At 40.8% G+C, this 21341-nt stretch overlaps 2 protein-coding genes across 6 annotated transcripts in view; both read right to left on the bottom strand.

Moving 5' to 3' along the window:
* Window positions 1-5089, bottom strand: part of LOC120572693 (protein Dok-7-like) — a 38983-nt gene extending 33894 nt beyond the window's left edge. For 2 of the 3 annotated variants that reach the window (XM_039822049.1, XM_039822050.1), the window contains exons 1-3: window positions 4828-5089; window positions 4669-4714; window positions 2133-2363 (exon numbers count right to left, since the gene is read on the bottom strand). In XM_039822049.1, the coding sequence (XP_039677983.1) occupies window positions 2133-2363; window positions 4669-4714; window positions 4828-4881 (331 nt within the window). In that variant the 5' untranslated portion in view covers window positions 4882-5089. The remainder of the gene's footprint in view (window positions 1-2132; window positions 2364-4668; window positions 4715-4827) is intronic. The other variant, XM_039822051.1, reaches the window with a different exon arrangement.
* Window positions 5090-7223: 2134 nt separating this feature from the next.
* On the bottom strand, window positions 7224-20314 carry LOC120573161 (hepatocyte growth factor activator). 3 transcript variants are annotated; one of them, XM_039822671.1, is made up of 14 exons: window positions 19681-20314; window positions 19519-19582; window positions 19037-19130; window positions 16994-17067; window positions 16758-16901; window positions 15890-16021; window positions 13518-13628; window positions 12954-13128; window positions 12185-12282; window positions 10977-11241; window positions 9924-10063; window positions 9401-9541; window positions 8541-8683; window positions 7224-7534 (listed from the first exon to the last, which is right to left on the bottom strand). In XM_039822671.1, the coding sequence occupies exons 1-14, from the start codon at window positions 19744-19746 to the stop codon at window positions 7361-7363; spliced, it is 1821 nt and encodes a 606-aa protein (XP_039678605.1). In that variant the 5' UTR covers window positions 19747-20314; the 3' UTR covers window positions 7224-7360. The 3 variants fall into 3 exon arrangements, with proteins under 3 accessions (XP_039678605.1, XP_039678606.1, XP_039678607.1); XM_039822672.1 differs by lacking the exon at window positions 15890-16021; XM_039822673.1 differs by lacking the exons at window positions 12185-12282; window positions 12954-13128.
* Between the last annotated feature and the right edge of the window lie 1027 nt (window positions 20315-21341).

The raw sequence follows: 21341 nt of genomic DNA, 5'->3' as shown, positions 1-21341 counted from the left end.
ATTAGAACAAAGTATGAACACTGCATTTGTGTTTCTGCCCCTGAGTTTGTGGAACTTCATTCAACACGCGTGAGTGTGGAGTTTCCCATCCGCACACAGCCTAAGACTTTTACTGCGCTGAACAAACTTCGCCAGGTGAGATCGATAGGAGGCGTTGATTAGGAAAGGTCGGCAAGCTGCGTGGCGTCATCACTCAGATTAAGAAAGATCCATAGGGTGACACACACACACACACACACACACACACACACACACACACACACACACACACACACACACACACACACACACACACACACACACACACACACACACACACACACACACACACACACACACACACACACACACACACACACACACACACACACACACACACACAAATTCAAGGACAACACACAATTGTATCTAGCTCTCTTAGAACACGGACACCGGTGCACAGGGAATTACTGGAATTGTTGGGTCTTTGTAAATTATAGAGTGTGGTCTAGACCTACTCTATCTGTAAAGTGTCTTGAGATAACTGTTATGAATTGATACTATAAATAAAATTGAATTGAATCTATACAAGCAGATGCGTGTATTTTCAGATGCACACACACATGTGATGACATTGTTTAACTGAAGTCGGTATGTGTGTGGATAAACTTAATTTCCTTTACGACGGCATCACCCAAATGTGTCGATTAGCTTAACAAAACAAAAAACAGACTTAAAAAGGCAGGTTCATCTACCCACAGTGTTCAGGCAGCCTCCCACTGCAGATTTGGACCGTGCCAAAGTAATAACTAATGCTATATATCGCTGCCTATATGCAACCATACTAGTATACCATAATAGTCGTAGAGAATACCGAACTAAAGCATATGGTCTAAGTACTTGAGCCCCGCTACAAAGGGCTTTCATGTGTACATTTTTGTGTCTGTTGTGCCTGTCCTGTATAAACGAGCAAAAGCTGCAGTTCAGGAATTATCAACAGGTCAGTCTTATTATGAAAAACGACGAATATTTGTGTTTATTTTTCTTATTGATAATATCCAATATTTGAGTGCCTCAACTGTTGAATGTTTATAATGTTGGTAAATGTTTGAGCCACTGTTGGATGTTTATTAAAAAAAAACAAAAAAACAATTGTGTACAATTGCACTCCTAACTGCGATGCAATTGGTCTTCTAGCACAATGTCCACTAGCACACAGTCAGGTCCAACAGTCATTAGTGACTGCTTTAAAATTCAGCTGGAACCCAGCCACCAGCTGAACAGTCCAACGCTATTATTAGATCTGATCTGTTTATCACTTATATAATTTATACAATAGATCCACACAGTGGACTGTATACACGTTGAGTCTCGACGCTTACGTATAAATTCATTTTTAAATTCTATGATGTCAGAAATTCATGTGTATGGAGATAATACTCATAGTAACATTAGTAACAAAAACAACTTGCAACCAACTTTTAAAATGACCATACCCAACAATTAAGTTTGCATGATGTGATCTACTAAAAGATCATTACCATTAGCACTCAAACTGATTTGTTTTAGGTAGGTAGGATGAAGCAAAAACAGGTGACATGGTGATGACATAGTTGTATTTTTTTAGAGGATGGTCTGTAACCTTTTATGTGTGAATGTGAGTGTAAATTTAGGTAGCCTTAAAAGGCCAACAGTAGTTTAGAAAATCATCTGTAACCTCAATTAAAACGTCCCAAATACATCAGCAACCAACTGCATCTCTCCAAGTTAAAGGAAGCATAAACATGAATTTATAATTAACGCATGCAGATGTATCTGGCATTATGAAAGCCAGGAATTACTTTATGAATCTGTACCATGCTGTTACCTTGATTAAATGAATCATCATTCCAGAAACTGTGGCTTTTTTCAAAAATGCTGCAGCACCACTCTCTTCCTGTGATTCGGCTGATCACCTCTAAGGCTTTCATAAGTAAAGCCCCTGGATAAATTCATGACCTAATTAACTTGTTGAGAATTGCTTTGATTTCAGTATAGTGCGGTCAAATGTGGTACTCTGTCAAATTTAGAGTGATTCACGGTTCTTGAAAAGTTTTGAGAAGTGACACACCAGAAGGACATTGAAACCAAAGCACAGAGAGTGATCTCCCTACCTTCTCCGAGGCTGTATCGTAGGCGGGCGTCCCACGCCTGCAGGGCCTCCTTGCTGTCGAAGCCCAGTAGAGCAGCCTGGTTCAGGCAGAGGATGGCCAGAGTAAAAGCCACACCTTCATACCACTGTCCTATTTCCAGACCGCAGATCTCCTCCAAGATGACACTGGCCCTCTCTTTGTTGCCCTGCGCCTTTTCAGACTTGTCTTTAAAAACCAGCAGCACGAGGCAGTCTGGAGGAGTCAGAGAGTCGGTATGAACATCACTGAAGATGTGTTCAGCAGCATCAGTTGATGTATTTGCAGTTAAACTGCAGTTTACATTACATTTTTGTATTATGTAACAGTCCCCTCAAATAACTGGATACACAGTTAAATCCATAATTAATTACATTGTCAAGATGTATTCTGACACACAGTAGCTGTTGGAGTGTCCTGTAGTCTTTTGGCACCTTCAAATAATTAGTGTCAACTGACATAACAACACTGTGTTTGTGTATCTCACTCCTTCACACACACACACACACACACACACACACACACACACACACACACACACACACACACACACACACACACACACACACACACACACACACACACACACACACACACACACACACACACACACACACACACACACACACACACACACACATAACTGAGGCATGAGCGCAGACAGCTGTGATAACACTGACATCAAAGATGAAGAGGAGCAGCACTCAACCTCAGTCTAACCTGTGGAGCATGTTAAGCTGTCCAGCACCAGATATCCAAAGAAACATGTCTGTAATGCAATACAGCCACTTAATTACGTTGAATCCTATAGTTTCTTATTCACAAAATACAAAAAGGCCAGAGGTAAGGTAGGTTTAGACACCTTCAAACTCAACTTCAGGCAAGCTGAAGCCTCTTCAGTAAATGTGACTAAATAACAAGTACAGGTTTGGTGTATCTAAAAATACAGCAGGGCTCAGACCAACAGACCAGTCTTTAGCCCGTTAACTTTGAGGATGGGCTCAAATAAGAGTTGATAAGATTTTGAGTTTGTGGAATCAAGTTCAGAAATAGTTCAGAAAACTGTGGTTGAATATCAGCCTTTGCATCCTGAAAAATCAAAGTTTGTGAATGTGTAGACATTTGATTTGAGAATATCAAAATCTAATTATGCACAAATTATATTAACAGTGAGGTTACACCATGGATGTAAGAGAATGGGTTAAAAAACAAGTAAGTTCAATTCAATTTTATTTATAGTATCAAATCATAACAAGAGTTATCTCAAAACGCTTTACAGATAGAGTAGGTCTAGACCACACTCTATAAATTCCAAAACCCCAACAATTACAGTAATTCCCTCAAGAGCAAGCATTAGCAGTGGCTATTGCGACAGGGGCAAGGAAAAACTCCCTTTTAGGAAGAAAGTCAGTAAGTAACGTTACAGACTCAAAGCAAACTGTGAAATTCTAATCAACAAATGACTACAGCACATTTAAAATGAACGAACTGTGTGAATTTTAACCCCGCTTTTACAGCCAAAATCATTGCAAACATTTGCACCTTAAATGTACTCGTTTAAAAATACACTACCGGTCAAAAGTTTGGGGTCACTTAGAAATCTCCATTCCAATCCATTACAGACAGAATACCAGCTGAGATCAGTTGCATTGTTTTTTTAACCATGGCAGAAGTTTTCAGATTACATTATGTGCTTACATAATTTCAAAAGGGTTCTCAACTGTTGAAGAAAGAAGTGGCTGATCTTTAATGCGATATCTACATTGCCCATTATCAGCAAGCATTCATCCAATGTTCCAAAGGCACATTCTGTTTATTAATCGGATATCATTTTAAAAGGCTAACTGAGAAAACATTGGAGAACCCTGTTGAGATTATGTAAGCACATAATGTCATCTGAAAACTGCTGCCCTGGTTAAAAAAACAATGCAACTGATCTCAGCTGGTATTCTGTCTGTAATGGAGTGGAATGGAAATTTCTAAGTGACCCCAAACTTTTGACCGGTAATGTATATTTGTACCTCCTGCTTTGAATCTGTATACTGAGATCTTCACAAAAAAACAACAGATGTTTTCTCTCAGACTTTGTGTAACCTCGCTGTTTCCCAACAAATGTTGGCTTGTTGTCTACAAAAACAAACTATATCTATAACTTGAGTTTATCATGTAGAGTCTTGTCACAGGTTTATAAAAGGGTTGAAATACAATTTGAAACCTTTTTCTACTTTCTTTTACAAGCTCTAAATCTTTTTGACCCAAAAGCGCATGTGCAAGGCCCAAGTTCTGAATATACGAACACAAACGGCCTCATCAACACAGGAAGGGTCCATGCAAGTTGCAACAACACATGCACCTTATAATGTTCAACAAGCTAAAGTTAGCTTATTTTAATCTGGCGCAGCTAACATGCGCATTCATTCGTTTACACACATTTCATAGATAACTCGCAGTAAGAAACAAATGTGAAATGTGTAAAACTGACCGGTAATAAACCGTGTTTTTTTTTTGTTTTGTTTTTTACCTGCTACAGGCGACGGCTTGCGAAGAACGAGCCACCTAGTTTTCCACTGTGGAAGAAAGCAAACGTAACGTTAGAGACAAACTTTTTTCTAAAGCACAGATGAAAGTGCGTTGAATTACTTCAGCCGTATCCGTCAGCAAATTTAGTCACGCTAAACACCTTTTTTCCATCTCTGAGTCTGGCATATCCCTCCACGACAACAGAATCCGTCATCTTCAGTCATGGTTCCTGACAGCTGCACAGTCGCTGCCTGAATGAGGGGTCACTTTCAAAATAGCTGCTCTCTCTGCTTGCGGGGAGCAAACTCGCCCCCAGCAAGGCACATGGAAAATGGCATGACCAGTATCCGTCTGTCGGTCAGTTTGTCTGTGCACCAGCCAGCCGACCATGTTGCCACCTGGACTGGTTTACACCACCTGCTACTAGAGGAAACAATCACATTCTCATACAACATTCCATAGTATCTTTACAAACGCTGGTTCAAGAAATATACACAGATGTGTTATTTATGGTTATTTCATAAAACGGGAAGTATGTCGCAAAGTACTCCTTAAAATGGAAATAAAAGTGGAAGTGGCTTCAATTGTATAAATGTGTAGGCTATTTGAAATGCATTCTGATACTGCAGAAGTTATATTCATAAATGGCCTCTAGTTGGCCTCATAGTGTGTAAAATCAAAGTTATAATATGCTTGAATGTTGAATTATAGTAGCTGAAATACTAAAAGAAGTGGAAACAGCAGATAAAATGGAAGTGAATGAAGTGCTGAATAAAGTTGAAATCTCAGGTAAAGTATAGCACTGAATGAAGTTGAAGTGTCAAATCAGCGGAATGAAGTTAAAGAATAACTTTTGGCAACTAAAGATGCTCTATTACAATCAAATACATGTCGAAAGCTACAGGCTTTGGCACAAATGACTCGTCCTTCTTTCTATTTTCCTCATGGAAGTATCGGATTTTCCTTGGCCTGAACATGACATCATGGATGTATTAAAGGTCCCATGGCATGAAAACCGAGCCCTGGGTATCCTGCTCTGCCTTTGAGAAAATGAAAGCTCAGATGGGCCGATCTGGAATCTTCTCGTTATGAGGTCATAAGGAGCAAGGTTACCTCCCCTTTCTCTGCTTTGCCCGCCCAGAGAATTTGGCCCACCCATGAGAGAGAAGACATCATGGCTTTCAAACGAGCAAAGTGGCAGTTGGTCAAGGCCACACCCCTACTCTCCACCTTGCCCCCACACTCCCTCCTCCTCAATAGCTATAGACACAGAAATGGCACGTACTAAGGAAAGCTCATTGTGGGACTGGCTCTAGTGGCTATAATTCTGCACCAAGGCCGAATTTCGGGAAAGAGACTTCAGATACAGTATTAGGGGACCACTAAAGTCTATATAAAAGCATCAAAAGAGCACCATGTCATGGGACCTTTAAGAGAACGGGCCTGGCCTGAACAGTAAAGCCAGTGCGGAAGTGCATTCTACAGTCTATCTAATTTCCAACAGCGACTCCCACTGGCTCCAAAAAGAAGTCTGATTGCATATAAGTCTATGGGAAATTGACCCACCTTCTCACTTGATTTATTACCTCAGTAAACATTTTCCCAACAAGATTATGTTCTTAAACACTCGTTTTTCAATACAGCATGATTCATTTAGTAAATTATGGTCCCATTTATTTTAAAATAGACGATAAAGCAGCTAAGCAGGAGATGCTCCAGGACGTGGCTACACGCTGACCCGGGGGCTTAACAATGCTAACCATTGCCCTTGTGTACATTTGAAATAGCCGTTAATTTGTTTTCGGTGTTGTCCATGTTTACGTCTTAAAATGTAACCCTCTCACTGTGTGTTTTTACTTGTTAAGTTGATTAAAACAAGTTGATCGCATGTATGTACATGCATATTTGTGTAGCCATGCACATACTTAGACTCGTCCTTCTTGTATGCATGCTTCATTGTCCCTTTTTTATTTTATTTTAATTTTTACTATTTTTTTTTTTGTCCTGTACACAAATCACAATTGCACTGAAGATTGTTGTTTTTGAAAAAATACTAATAAACAGAGTTTTGAAAAAAAAAAACAAGTTGATTGGCAAAAAATGTTTTGTCCAGCGTTCGGTAGCACCTCGTCAACCAAAGCTAGCAAGCTAGCTAGCGCTAACGTTAGCTGCAAATCAAGGGAAAGTTTGCTAATTGTTAACCAGCTCTGTGTACTGCCGTACATGCAGATAAACAGCGCCAGTGCCCGGAGGTCTGCGGTAAGTTTCCCGCTGGATGACTCGTGTCAGCCGGCAGTCAGCGTTTAGTTTACCGCAGCGCCGTTGAGACCATATGGACCATACATGACACTGGCTTAGCCATATAATTTATGTAAAACAATGGGTTTAGCCCCGTTTTTGGCTTAGTCATCCTCCGCAGCACCGCCCTTTTGTCCAACTCTTCTGGCTCCAAAATACCAAGATAGCAAAATGCAAATTCTGCTTAAAAAAACGTACTCACATCACTAATGCTACGACCATTATTTTATATATAAATAAAAGGCTTTATCAAGTCACTAAAGGTTTATTCAGTCACATGTTTCACAGTTAAAAAATATATAACCTATAAACTTCCACAAGCATTACACATAAAAAAAAATACAATATAGTACAATATTTCATATATTAAAAACTAATGTCCAGGTAATGTCCATTTATGAAGCCTTGGGTTTGTGTCCGATCACTGAATTGATCCAATCGATATAGTTCCCTACTTTAGTGTAAACGCCAGGTTTTTGAGAGCGGCCGCAGCCCTCTCCCCAGCTGATGATCCCATACAGGAAGCTGACATCATTCCTCGAACAAGCCAGAGGGCCCCCGGAGTCACCCTGGGGAAACATAAACATACATGCACATCAAAGTGGAGTCACACAAACAGCTAAGTCACCCACTTGGAACCTAATTACTAAAACTTGCATCCTACCCATGAGGTAAACAGATAACTGTGACATATAATTTAAGAAGAAGGAGCTTGAATATTTTACACCGCAATTTGAGTAGTTAGTCTGGCACTGCAGACATCTCTGCAGTTTTCAGACCCTTGCACTTTACTCAGAGGAATCCCTGCTGCCATCTTTGTGCTATTCCATTATTCTGATATCTCAAGTCTTCTGATGTCAACCCTTTCCGAGTCAAGGGAGGTCAACAACTATGTGGGCTCTGGCAGTCTATTTTGCCCAGAATACTGAGATCAGTTGTAATTTCCAATACTCCAGAGCAATAAGACAAAAACAAAAATAGGAGCTGTAAGCTCCAGCTCTCGTAAGTTTTAATTCAACCTTGCCTCGTTTGGTGTGTATGGATCAGTAAATTAAAACAAAGTAATTCTTACATTTTAGCTTGCTAACACAATCTGTTGAGAGTGAAGAGTAAAAGAGGTAATGGGTTATGGTCGACACACTTGATCTGACGCCTAACTAAAATGCCAATAATGTCAGATTAAATGAGCTAGCTAAGGTGCTTTGTTTGTGAGATATCAGTGGGTTGTTTAAAGGGATGTTAATAGGAATAAAGAACAGAATCACATTCTTGAAAGTTGGTGCTGAATCAGGGTGCAGGCTTGAGTTAAAACATTGGAAGTCGACATAGGTCAATTCATGTTGGGATGTAAATACGTTTTAGTTTTTTTCATAACTGAACACTTTTGTATTGAAGTATATGTATATGGTTATGTGTGTGTATGTACTGTATATGTGTGTGTGTGTACGTATCCCTTGACTTTGTGTAATAAAATGAATTTGAAAAAAAAGATTTTTTTCTAATAGTAGGACATTAACCATCCACTTGGCAGTCTTGGATTTAATAATCACGGTTCGTCTCAAAATGTTTTCCTACCTGGCAGGCGTCGACACAGCCGTTGAGCCCCGCACAAACCATGTCAGCAGTGACATGGTTGCCATAAACATTTGGCTTCCTACATGTGTCGTGAGGAATCAGCCTCACTCCAGCCTCCTGCAGACTAGAGTAACCCTGTGCCTCTGTCAAAACAAAGCACAAATAACGTATTTCGTTACAAGAAAACCTTTTTAACCTGAATCCCCCCAAAGACACAAAAAAGAAAGCCCTAAATGTTTACTATTATTTAGATTTTTCAGTTAGTTGTATTTAGGGCCCAATACCCTGATAGTTCACCCACCCGGTGTGGTCACTTATGTTGCCTGATTCTCAGAACTGTGTGGCTGTGAACTGACTGTGCTTGATTGACATCTTTTCACACTCTCCTGTTAGCTTTGTTATCTGTTAGGGCGGAACAACTTACACTGTCATCAGCGACTATGTTTACATGCACACTTATATTCCACTTTTATTCCGAATTTGATATGGGTCATTTAAACAGCATATTTCATTTGGATATTCCGAATTAGGCCTTATTTCGAATGTAGCATTTTCCAATTAAAAGACGTGGGATATAACGATATTTTTCAGGTTTTAGGAAAATCTTTTGGACATGTATACAGCGCATTCAGAATATGCATCTCAAATGGTTTTTTTTGCCGCAGTTGGCAACACGCAGCCTCTTGCCTGTTTACGTCCACTCTGTGTGTTGTACACAAACCAACTAGCCAACAGCAAGGCTGGAGTAGAGATGCATGCCCAAAAGAAAAGCCCAAAAATATACAGTCTGTTCCAGTGTATGAATGTAGATAGGTGTTATCATGATGACACATTACTGCCATGATTTCCTCATCACTCACTCTCATACATGTGTCCCCAGCCGCTAATAGTACAGCAGTACCCATCAGGGAACGTCATGCTTTTGTCTGGGAGACAGATGGGTCTGATGAACGGGGTTCTCTTCACACACTTCCCGTCCTGCTTCGCCAGTTTGATCAGAACTGCCAAACAGAAACGCAATGTTATGAAACGGGCAAAGAGACAACAACAAAAAAAAAAAGGTGAAACAAGTGGTAGACTTGGAGACTCCGCTGCCCAATGAAAACCCCAGACCCTACAGTCAGTGTGTGTGTGTGGGTGTGTGTGTGTGTGTGTGTGTGTGTGTGTGTGTGTGTGTGTATGTGTATTTGTTCAAATGGGTGGGAGCACAGGGACACAGCTGCTCAATGATGCACAGCTGTGCACACAGAGTGGGCTCTTAAGTGTGCTTCTGAATGGGGACAGGAGGTCTTCTAGTTCATGTGAGTCACTGGTGTGTGTGTGTGTGTGTGTGTGTGTGTGTGTGTGTGTGTGTGTGTGTGTGTGTGTGTATTTAATGCTTACCAATGTCATGTAGTGTTGGATTAAACACTGAGAACTGTTTAGGAAAGATGTACTTCTCCACTCCGAATGTCCTGGTGTTGTGATCCGTGACGTTGAATTTCTGCTGACCGAGCACCACTCGAAGCTGAGACTTCAGGGGGCTAGGGGAAAACACACTATTATCAGTCCATGGTGCTGTATGGTATGGTATGTGCAAGTATGTACTCCTAATACTCGTGTCCATCTGTCATATATATAATAGTTCTTTAATAGTTTAAAGAAAGCCTTGCAGAGATCATTTACTGTATCCTTCTAAAACACAAGTAAGATGGCTTTTCCATCACAGCTAGTGATGAAGTCCAATTCAATGATGTTAACGTTTTAGCTTAAGATCTTTGAACTTGTACAATGGCAACAGATGCCTGTTTGCTGACATGTATGCACATGCATGTAAACAGCATCTGTGCGTGAGACGTTTTTAGGTTTTCCTCGAACTGGATGCTTGTCTAAATATAGTGGGTTCGGGGCGGCCTCTAGGTCATCCAGTAAGCACGTTCGCCCCATGTAGGCTGAGTCCTGCAGCGGCACGGGTTCGAATCCGACCTGTTGCCCTTCGCTGTGTGTCATCCCCCATCTCTCTCCCCCTTTCAAGTCTATCCACTGTCACTATAAAATAAAAGGAAAAAGCCCCTAAAAAATAATATTAAATATAGTGTGTTCATAAAGCTGTGATGCTGAAGAGTCTTTGAATCCCATGACTCTTGAGTTGCGACCTCTTGTTCAGCTGAGGTAAAAACAAAATTATGTAAAATAACGCTAACGTTTTCTGAAGGATTATGTTTCTTACATTGCTGACTCAAACTGAGTGTTTTCAGCCTTTTACAGACGGGCTGGAGAGGTCCCCAAGGACATAACATTTATTTTTAGAGTTTTAGAGTTTCAGAGGCACTTGGTGAAAGTTACATTATGTACAGTATGTTGACTCAAAAGGGCTACAAAACCTTTTGCCTTTACTGCAGTGACATAAATACAAATATCAGCATCCATTGCAGCTTAAGCGGGTTCATGACATACTTGCGGAAGAAGCAGTGAGCCGCAGAGACAATCCAGCAAGAGGAGACCATGGTGCCGGCGCAGAAGTCTGACTGTCCGATGTAAATGGCTGCCATCCAGGGGTGATTACCTGGCAGAGCTGAGATTCCGCCCAATATCCGCGCCCTGGATATCGGTAACCTTTTCTTGTTCTTTTTTCCACACACAGGCTTTTTGGGAGGCATAGAGGGCTGAGCTTTTTTAATGCTGGGCAGGGCATTAAATGGGACAATCCTTCGTGAAGAAGCTGCATGAGGAAACAAGTTAAAGTGCATGATTATTTCAAACATTTTTTTAAACAAGACTTACAACAAACTAACTACAAACTGGTCTAACAGCTAGAATATTTTGCTAACACACTACCTAAATATACCTCTGCTGAATAATGTTACAGAGCAACCTCATCCTTAAAATCATATGTTGAGGAGGAGACAGCAGATGAGACAAGCTTGTGGATTCTGTGCATACCCCTGGCATCATGACATTGTGTTAAATCCTACTCAACACATAACATTTGATTGCACCTGACATGACATGTTGATGCAGGGTGAGTCATGCCTTATTTCTCCTTATCTCATCTAGCCCACGTTTTTAAAAGCGCTCTGCCAAAACCAGTCAACTTGGATGAATTCAACTTTTCAGAGCAGCGTGACTCAACAGAGATTAGCTGTATTCTCAGCTTTCTGTTTTTATCACAAACACTGGTCTTCTAATTAAAAGTGGAGACATTGAATGAGGTGTTGAGCTGTTTGGAATGTTTCGCTGACTGTGTAATATAATCAAAGCTGAGAGAATGAAGATATGGATAGATATATTTTTGGCTTTGATTTACCTAAACAACAAGACCACCAACAACCAAGGCCAATAGTTAATAGAAAGACCAGAGCAAATAATTCAGCAGTGCCCAGAATTTATTAACAGTGGAAGCAAATGATGAAAGTAAAATCAAACTGTTTTGACAATATGTCTAGCCAAGCTAACAAATATATCACACTCCTAGCTTTAAGCATCAAAGTATATCAATACACCTGGTCAGTGATGAAACTAACTACATTACAAACTAATTACAGATGCGATTGGGTTCTTTAATGCCCTATGATTTCTAATCTGGCCTGCCAAAATGTTTCAACATACGTTAGGCCAAAATACACGGGACTACAAAACTCCTTTCCTCTGCCGCATTTACTCACACACAGCCATAACACAGGAGGGGACGTCACAGTACTCCCAGGAGATGGTGGCGTCATTTAGTGTGTAGCACCACGGCATCTTGTCTTCATCTGGGTTTCTGCACACACAGAAACACAGCGGACAGAGTGTGTGTAGGTATGGCACCATTGTTTAGAACACCACACATTACTCAGTTCAATACAGTAGCTACATGGCTTACAGTCTGACGCACAAACTTGTGTAACTGTGCCTAAATCCCAAGTTTTGCTTGAAATGGGCTTTTCTTAGATGTTTTGGACATTTTGGGGCACATGCCATTTGCTGTGGGCATGCCATATGGCTGCTCGGTAGTCATAGCAACGATGACGACTGAGGAAAGCAGAAATAAATGGAAGAAGAGCAAAAGTGGAGGAGGAGATATGTTTTTTTTATTACACACAGGCTGGATTCACCATGTGCTTCTTTAAGGCCCAGGCTGGTTTTATAGCTGCCTCTGAGTAGACTTCGTCTGAAGGCTCATCCACATGAGCAACAAATGTTGGCACATGAACTTTACAGATAACAGCTAGGACTAGCAGGCAGCTTGGCCAGATCAGGGTAAGAAGTTGGAGTAGTAATTCTACAAAGTAGAATTTGTGGGGAAAAGTATAAGGAAATCTGGCCTTCCAGATAAGCCAGTTGGTACTGTAGCAACTGAAATATTGACACAAAATCTACTCGTGGCAATACTAGAAGTAGCTTTTATTTGTCATGTTGCTACCCAATATAGCAGGATGTCTCAACACACACCTGCAGTAGGCATGTTCCCCGAGGCCCCTGAGGGACGAGGCAACCACCGTGCCCACATGGAGCTCGTCATACAGCAGGTCTGAGTTCCACGCCAAACACCGGGCGCCAGACACCGTGGTGCCCACCAGCCCTCTGTAATCTGTGCCCCTGCTGTTGTAGCACTCTGTCTCTGGCTCTGCACACACATGCATACACACAAACCACAGATGGAAGCACGCAAAACAAATGTCCCAATCATCGATTCCGCAGCATAACACAAGAATGTAAATAATTGGAATGCGATCAGACAATTTCTGCTAGTGTGATGACAGATCTCTATCCTTCACACTAAAACCAGTCAGAACAAGTCCTAAAAAAACTCTCTGTATGCATTAGCAACAGTTACAACAATTCAGTAGTACAAGTATAGCAGCTTGCTCATGTCTTCACCTGCCATCATAAATCAAACCATTATCACGCACACTCGTGCATGAACTTGCACTACATAAACACGCATACATGACAAATAGAAGGGCACACATAAAGAACATCACTACCTGTCACTACAGTCCTGCTTTTACTCACCTAAGCTACAGTATGGGCCGCTGTAGCCATGTCTGCAGTTACACACTTCCTTGTCGGTGGATGTGATCAGTCGACACGTTCCATCATTCTGACAAGGGTTTGAACGGCACGCTGGACACATAAAGGCAAACCAGGTCACATCTTAACACCATACATAGTGTATATTAGTAAGCTACATAACAGAATATGTCTGTTTTGGGTGGTGATGACGCAGTGGATATGACACATGCCTTTGGTGTGAGAGATCTGGGTTCAGTTCCCACTGCGATACATCAACCAATGTGTCCCTGAGCAAGACACTTAAAGCCTAACTTTGTTTTTCGGTCAAATGGCCTTTTGAATGGGAGTGCTAGGGGCAAAATGTTAATTTTGATGCTATCATAGAAGTATGATAGCATCAAAATCAACATTTTTAAAACACTAAGAAGGCTCGACACAACATGAAACTTTGCTCCAAGTATCACCAGGGGCTCTACACATGGACTTGAGCATTGAGAACATTGTTTGTGTACCCAGAGTTTACTAAAAAGAGGTTTTGAACGACTTACTTTAGCAGTTGTTGTTTCCGGGCGCTACCATCTCGCCAGTCAAAAAGTGTCGATCTCCAAATGCGAATGAACGGACTCCATAGGAGGAAATGTCATTCTTATATGAGGCTCCTTTTTCAACTACGAGGTCAATATTGTTTTTCACTGACGACAAAACAACGAATTATCCGTGCATTTATATGGAACTAAGCTTTAGGACAAACAATGTTCTTAATGCTCGAGTTCATGTGTAGAGCCCCCGGTGATACTTGGAGCAAAGTTTCATGTTGTGTCGAGCCTTCTTAGTGTTTTAATGTTTGACTCGGGTACATTCACAAAAACACCCTAGGTTGCATTTTGGCGAGAGTTACACTTTAACCCATCCTTGCTCCGGAGGCGTGCGACCTCTGACATACAGCTAAATGACATGTAATGTAATGTTTTACACATGGTTTAAACCTGCAATAAGTGATTTGGCCTAATGAATGTGCAATATTGACTCTTTTTTTTCTTTCTTGTCTACCCACTCCTGAGGGAAATATCTGGCTCTTTACTCGCACTGCTCTCATAGCGTTGTTTTCCTAATGCAGCAGGCAGCTGTTTTCAACAAAAAAGCTCTGCTGAACTGACTGTACACTACCTGCCCAGCACCAAACACCAGACAGACAAAGTAAGCAACTAGCTGGTGAATATCGGAGCATTTAGCAGCTAAAGAGCATAGACTGTATGCTAAAGAGCCAGATATTTCCCTGAGTAATTAGTCTTCTTGTTGTGTAAATAAGAAACGGGTTGCCAACATGTCAACTTTATAAGGTAATAACACTGTATGTCAATGTTATATCTTCAGCATGCTGTGCTGCCCTCAAGTGGGAAGAAAATCAATGCAGGTTAAACAAACAAAAAGTGAAATCCAAAATGTACAGTGCACACTGGTCCTGTGTGTACAAATAGTATATCTGACCCTGAGTATTCCCTTAAGATCTATTGCAACATCTGTGAAATATGCCGGAGAAGATTGACGTCACATCTGCATTGGGGTAATCTAAAGATCACAGGCGTGTGGAGGAGTCGAAATCGTCCCCTTAAGAAAATTTTAGTTTGAACGAGCCAAAAGAAAATTTTGATCTCAGTACAAAATGAAAATATAGTCCTTTAGTAGTTTCATTTGAAAGCCAAGTCAAAGGACATTCAGGTGCATTCAGCTTTAAGGACAGATGTTGTTCCACTGTCAGATAAGCCCCTACCATCATGACAAAAAACTGTTTCGGCTCATTGAGCATGGAACTACCTCACTGATTCCCTCTTTTATGCCAGGCAATCTGTTAAATGCCAATGAACGTCGCCCAATGAGATGAAAGCACCTTATGGACCCATGGGGCGTGTCCTAAAACACCATTCCTGAGTCACAGTGAGTCATATAATCTGTCTTTTCTCTCATGGCAAGGTTAGTCTTGTAACTACGGAGCTGAAATCAAAGAGAAAAAGCATGTCTCCGGGCTGGGAGGAGACCTGATACTTTTTTTTTTTTCCTTAGATTGCACTATTCTCCATTTTTAGTCTAGTAGTAGTAGTTTAGTTTAATATATCAGATGTACATGATCTAAAGTATTAACAAATGCACAGCGTCTAGTGCACTTTAGCTAATTCTAACTACATGTAGAGTAAACAAAGTTCACTTAACTGACCTACTAATGCGTTCAACAGTTTGTGGAAGTGCATAGTGTTTAAGGTATTGTAAATACATCCCCTTATTGGTTTTCTCTCTCATCATCTTAACAAAAGCAGACCCCAGAGCAAAAGCAAGACACAATTGAAAACAGAACAACAGCTGAAAGCACATCTTACTTGTGTATTGAACTCTTTCACACAGGATTTCCCCTGCCACACATGTGCACTGTTCCACATTACGGAGGTGAATTCGTCCCCAAGACTCTCCGATGTCATAATGGCGCAGGTGTACGGTTTCATAGCACTTCTCTGAAAAGCCGACAAAACACGTAAAAGGCAATAGGTTGAAATCCGAGAGGAGATTGAAGAGCTCAATGGAGCGTGTAGAGAAAAGTTTGATGGCTGGGCTGTGCAAGATGCATTCAAAGTGGATCCATTTTTGGGGGGGTTTTCTTTAGATTTGACTGTGAGCGCTTTAAATGGCGTTGAATGTAGAGTGAAACCTCTTTGCAAATGACTCATAACAGACTTCTTTGAAACCAAAGGCGAAACTTCTTCAAGGGAAGTAAGAGAGGGAAGCAGTAGAGCATGAAATGTAATTATTGATCTTGGAAATAATAAGTTTGATGTTGGACAAACAAGATTTCACATCATTATTATTGCAAAGCATGTCACATGAAATATTTTTCAAATAACATATATAGGCTTTTCCCCATCATTTTGTGACATAATAATAATCTCACTTAAGGTCTACTTATCAGCTTTTTCCAAAGCTCTTAAATGCATCTCACTGTCTCGTAAGTTGACAAGTTTTATTCGTCTGTGGCTGTCAGGTGATTGACAGTAGGCGGCCTAATGTGCAGTATGATATGAACACAATAACTCCTTTTAAAACATTTTAAAAGTTTGAATGGAGGACACACATAACACAACAGTGGTATTATACTTGTCATTCATAAAATAATAATAATAATAATAATAATAATAATAATAATAATAATAATAATAATAATAATAATAATAATAATAATAATAATGTACGTACTCTGCTCACAGAGTCTCCCAGTGAAGCTCTCAGGACAGGAGCACTCAAACGAGTGTCTTTGTGGGATCAGCGTGCAGACGCCTCCATGCTGACATGGATTCGGCCGACATGGATCTGGGATTCTACGTGATGTTTGGACAAAAACTGAAACACATCAACAGGGAAGAACACAGTTAGAGGCTAAACATTACAGTATTCTGATAAAACACTGTACTATCCGTGTTCAGTAAACTAACCATTTGGCTGAGTTTTCTCTGGTGCACAGAAGCCCCACCGCCGGTCCCGATCAAAATTATGTGTGAGGGAGCACCTACAACAGAAGGGACAGAAATATTATACAGTCACCAGCTCGTCACCTGGATTACAAACTGGAAACATTTACAACAATTAAATTAGGGTTGGGCAATATGACAATAATACCGTGAGAAGTTCGTCACCTGTCAGATGCTGTGTCATATCGTTTATTCAGTGGTATCTCTCCCTTTAACAACTCAGGATGTATGAGGCCATTGTGAGCAAATCAATGAGTCGGACTGCTTCATGGAAAGTTTTGATTTTAAGCCAAGCTAGCAAAATTGCTTTATAGATGGTTATCTCAGGCGGTCAGTTTGCCACTTGGACTGACTGCCATGAAATTTGGTACAGGCATTCACGTCCCCCCCTGGATGAATTGTTACTGTACCACTTTCATGACCTGACGTTTCCTTTAGCACCATCGTCGCATCTGTGTAATGTCCGATTGATCCCGTACGTGAATAGAGCAGGTCAATGTCCGCAGAATTCACAGCGAGCGAGTGGGCGTGTTGAGGACGTTTCTATCATGCAGCTGATGCGAAACTGGAAGAAAACAAACATCCGAGGGTGAAGAAGAAGGGTCATTTACACAAAGACGCTAACGAAAATGTTTGACTGGAGAGACGACGCGATTCGGGAACTTCTGTTGGTAAGGGCCGACGCCAAAATCACCCGACAAATTGAAGGAATAGCAAGAGAGTCGGCTGTTTATGACGCGTCATGTCGTGCCTCCTGCACGCTCCACCCAGGCGCTTTCCCTCGCCCAAACCAAACGGAGTACTTCCAGTAGGTGAGAATAATAATTAATGTATACTGTTTATTGTATAAATTAATGTGTCTGATACAGACAATCTCCTGCTGTGTGATAACATGTGTGAAAGGGCAACTTGGGACAATGTCTGCACCTGATTTGTCGGACACTGTCATATGAGAAAATAGGGAAAAACAGACGTTACTATCTGGTTATTTTATCCATTAACAGTTTCACAATTGATTTTTTTTGAAAATGTACTATACAGATATTGTCACATAAAACTACTATACCATATGAGAGGGGTTTATCCACCCCTAAATTACATATTTCAAACCTACAACTACAGACAAGCTGCTCTAACAATCTCTCTGTGATGGAAGTGCTGCATTTTTTAGGCCAGTTTGATTCTGAGAAAAAAACCATAACCAACCGACACGCACTAACTCTGTCAAATCATACACTACTTTAATCCAAGAAACATCAGCAACACACACTGAATCTGCAGTTCATAATGACAAACCTATCTTAACACTGAGCTCATGAGCACATCACGAAAACACGCAGAGTCTTATTGCAGTAACTTTATGTGTAGGTGGACCAGAGATGTTGGGCCATATATAATTGCGTTCATGTTACTTCAACTTGCTGGCACCCACCCTTATTGTCTCAATTCCAAGGACTGATGACTGGAAAGCCCTTCAGCAAGTTTTTTTTTTTATATCCTAAAATAAAAATCTAATAAAAAGAATATTTTGCTGCTATGTCACAACCTGAAGCAATAAAAAAGCACCACGGGAGTTTAACTGTGACAGCTGTTTATACACCATTGGGATTAACTGTAGGTAAGTAGTAAATGTGTTACAAACTACAGCCATAGTCACAGTTTAAGATTTTCTACATTCTATCTTACGTCACCTTTAAAAAAAAACGGCTGTTTATAATAACAGCGGTGTTCTAGTTTCATCATTACAAGGCCCACATACGATTCGGCAATGAGCAAGTCATTGAAGACAATTAGCTCATTACCTCACCTGTGACGTAACACCTACGGTCTGTGTGAGTGTGGCGTAGACAAGGTGTGTGGAATGTGTGAACAAAACCAAATATGTACCTGTCAAGTCTTTGTCTAAAGCGAGTGTGTGGTAACTCGTGTGATTACGCGCACATTAGTGGTGTGTGTTTGTGTAACATAAACAGTAGATCCCAGACGGGCTGGCTAATAGGGACTCACCATGGTTTTGAGGATAGGATGGTGAGGCAGTGATGATGAATCCTTCCACCCTGACGAAATGGGAACGTGCATTCTTCTCCCATTGTAGTAAGAACTGGCAACAGCAAAACACAGCTTGTTAGTGATTTCCAATGAAAACACGGATGGGCAAAACACAAAAGAGTGAAATCAGAAACTGTCTGAAAAACATCTGTGCAGTTTCCCCCTGTACCTCACACACAAGGACTTCTCAGACTGTACATATCTGATCAGATGACAGCAAATCCATGATCCTCTCCTCAGAAAGTTTAATCATGCAGTTATAAGGCAGGTTACAGACCTGTACACGCACTAGCTCCCACATGCTTTAGATTTATATTGCACCAACAACTTTCGATTACTACAGCTGGAAATATATCACATTCACTGCCAGTCCAATGTTCATCCCCTTTCCCTCCCTCTTTTCTCCTCTAAATCAAACACAGGACAGAGGTAAAACCTACCTTTCCGGCTCTCCTTGTATGGCTCATTGGAGATGACCGTTTCATATCCAGCTCCTAATATGCGCTGAAATCAGGGGAGAGAAGTTATTGCACTTTATCTGGCTTTTTCCGCAATATTGATGAAAAAGAGGCACAGAGGTGAGTAGGATGGTTTAAACTTACCGCCCGTGTACTGAAAACAAAAGGTAAAAAAAGTAATATAAGGTATGCCATCATGAACGTTTGCATCTGTTGGTCTCTGGTGTCCGGAGAAGCTTGTTTCCAGAAGTCGGAAGAGGGTCTGTGTGCCTGTGTCACGTTATGTATCTGTCAGTTTCCGAGTCCTCAGCCTGCTTTTGGTCATAGGAAACGTGGGAAACCCTGCATGTATTATCCTGTCCCACACAATTTTTTAAGCTGTATTGAGTAAACCCGTTGCGTCATTAGGCTTGTCTATCTCTGAGGCATCCTATAGCCTACCCCGGCTGGTGTTCCCTGTACACCTTCTCTGCAGACGCCCACGGTTTATCATTGCAAGTTATCCACGGAGAGAGGACAGACCAAAACTTTCCAGAGGCAGAGGCGGCTGCTGGGCCGGGAGATGGTGCTGCAAAATCCCCTCCTTTCCAGCCTCTGGAACCGTCCAGTGTGAAGTTACTTTTTGCCTGGGTCGCATATAAACTTTTATAACTGTTTCAGCTGTGATGTCTGGTTGTTCTGATTTATAGTTAATAAAGATGTCTCTCTGAAATTACCTGTGATTGGCCAATGGCCAAACTGAAACTTCCGTTACAGGCCAGATTAACTAAAGCCAAAAACAGCCAAGAGGAGGTGCAGAAGTCTAGTTTTCTCTCAGACCACTTGAACAATATGCCTTGGGTTATTATTATTATTATTACTATTATTATTTCCAGACAGCTGTACGGGTTTAGCATAATGGTTCCTAAACTGAGAAATAGCATTAATCAACCCAGCGATTTAACGTCATTGTAACGCAATACAATAACGGTACATTTAACTACAACACTTAGCTAGCTACATTAGAGAATGATAGAGGATTACGCTCATATAAAAGTAGCGATTTTAATTCTGAAATCAATTTCATTTCATCATCACGCTAATTTCAGCTAACGCTTAGTTCACTTCCAGACTGAAATGCTAACTGTAGCAAGATTTCCTCAGCGATTTGAAGTAATTTTGATTTTTAAACTCGAAATGGCAATTAAATCGTATTATATAGCTAGCTAGGCTAAAACTGTTAATGTTACCCTCATGATAACCTAATATTTAATTCCACAGAGAGTAAAGTTGTGTGCCATTTTCATTTTAGCATGCTTAGAAGTTAGCTTAAATTGCCATAAGATAACTAAAGTTATAAAACCTTGGTTGGTTAGCTAGCTAAGTTTCCCCTGAATTTTTTGATAACAACCGTGACTACTTGTCAGAGGATTTGACCCAGGCAAAAGTAACTAATGTCACAACAAGGGATGTTATTCGGGATTTTTAAAAGTCCTAAAACAGGTTAAAAGTGCTCTCCCCTAATAGCCCCATCATACATAGTGCCAAAGCGGCTACATGGCAGAGAAGCACACAGAGGGTGGAAGCGTTCTAGACATTAAAACATTCAAATGAGTTATATCTCAAGTTTTTAAGATAAGATAACGTTACATCCAAATTGGGGGTGTATCAAGGATTTGGAAGGAAGTACTGTAATGAAGAATTCAATAATGACTACTTTAAAAAAGAAAAGAAAGTGAATAGCCCAACCAACCACTTATAGGTCCCATGTGTTGTCAAGCATTCCAGCAATCACATGCTGTGCCTGTGTCAAGACAAGATCTCCA

The sequence above is a fragment of the Perca fluviatilis genome, chromosome 14 (assembly GCF_010015445.1).
Source record: "Perca fluviatilis chromosome 14, GENO_Pfluv_1.0, whole genome shotgun sequence".
NCBI classification, from domain to species: domain Eukaryota; kingdom Metazoa; phylum Chordata; class Actinopteri; order Perciformes; family Percidae; genus Perca; species Perca fluviatilis.
The sequence above is the reverse complement of the archived record's forward strand: the minus strand, read 5'-3'. Positions and strand labels throughout refer to the sequence as shown.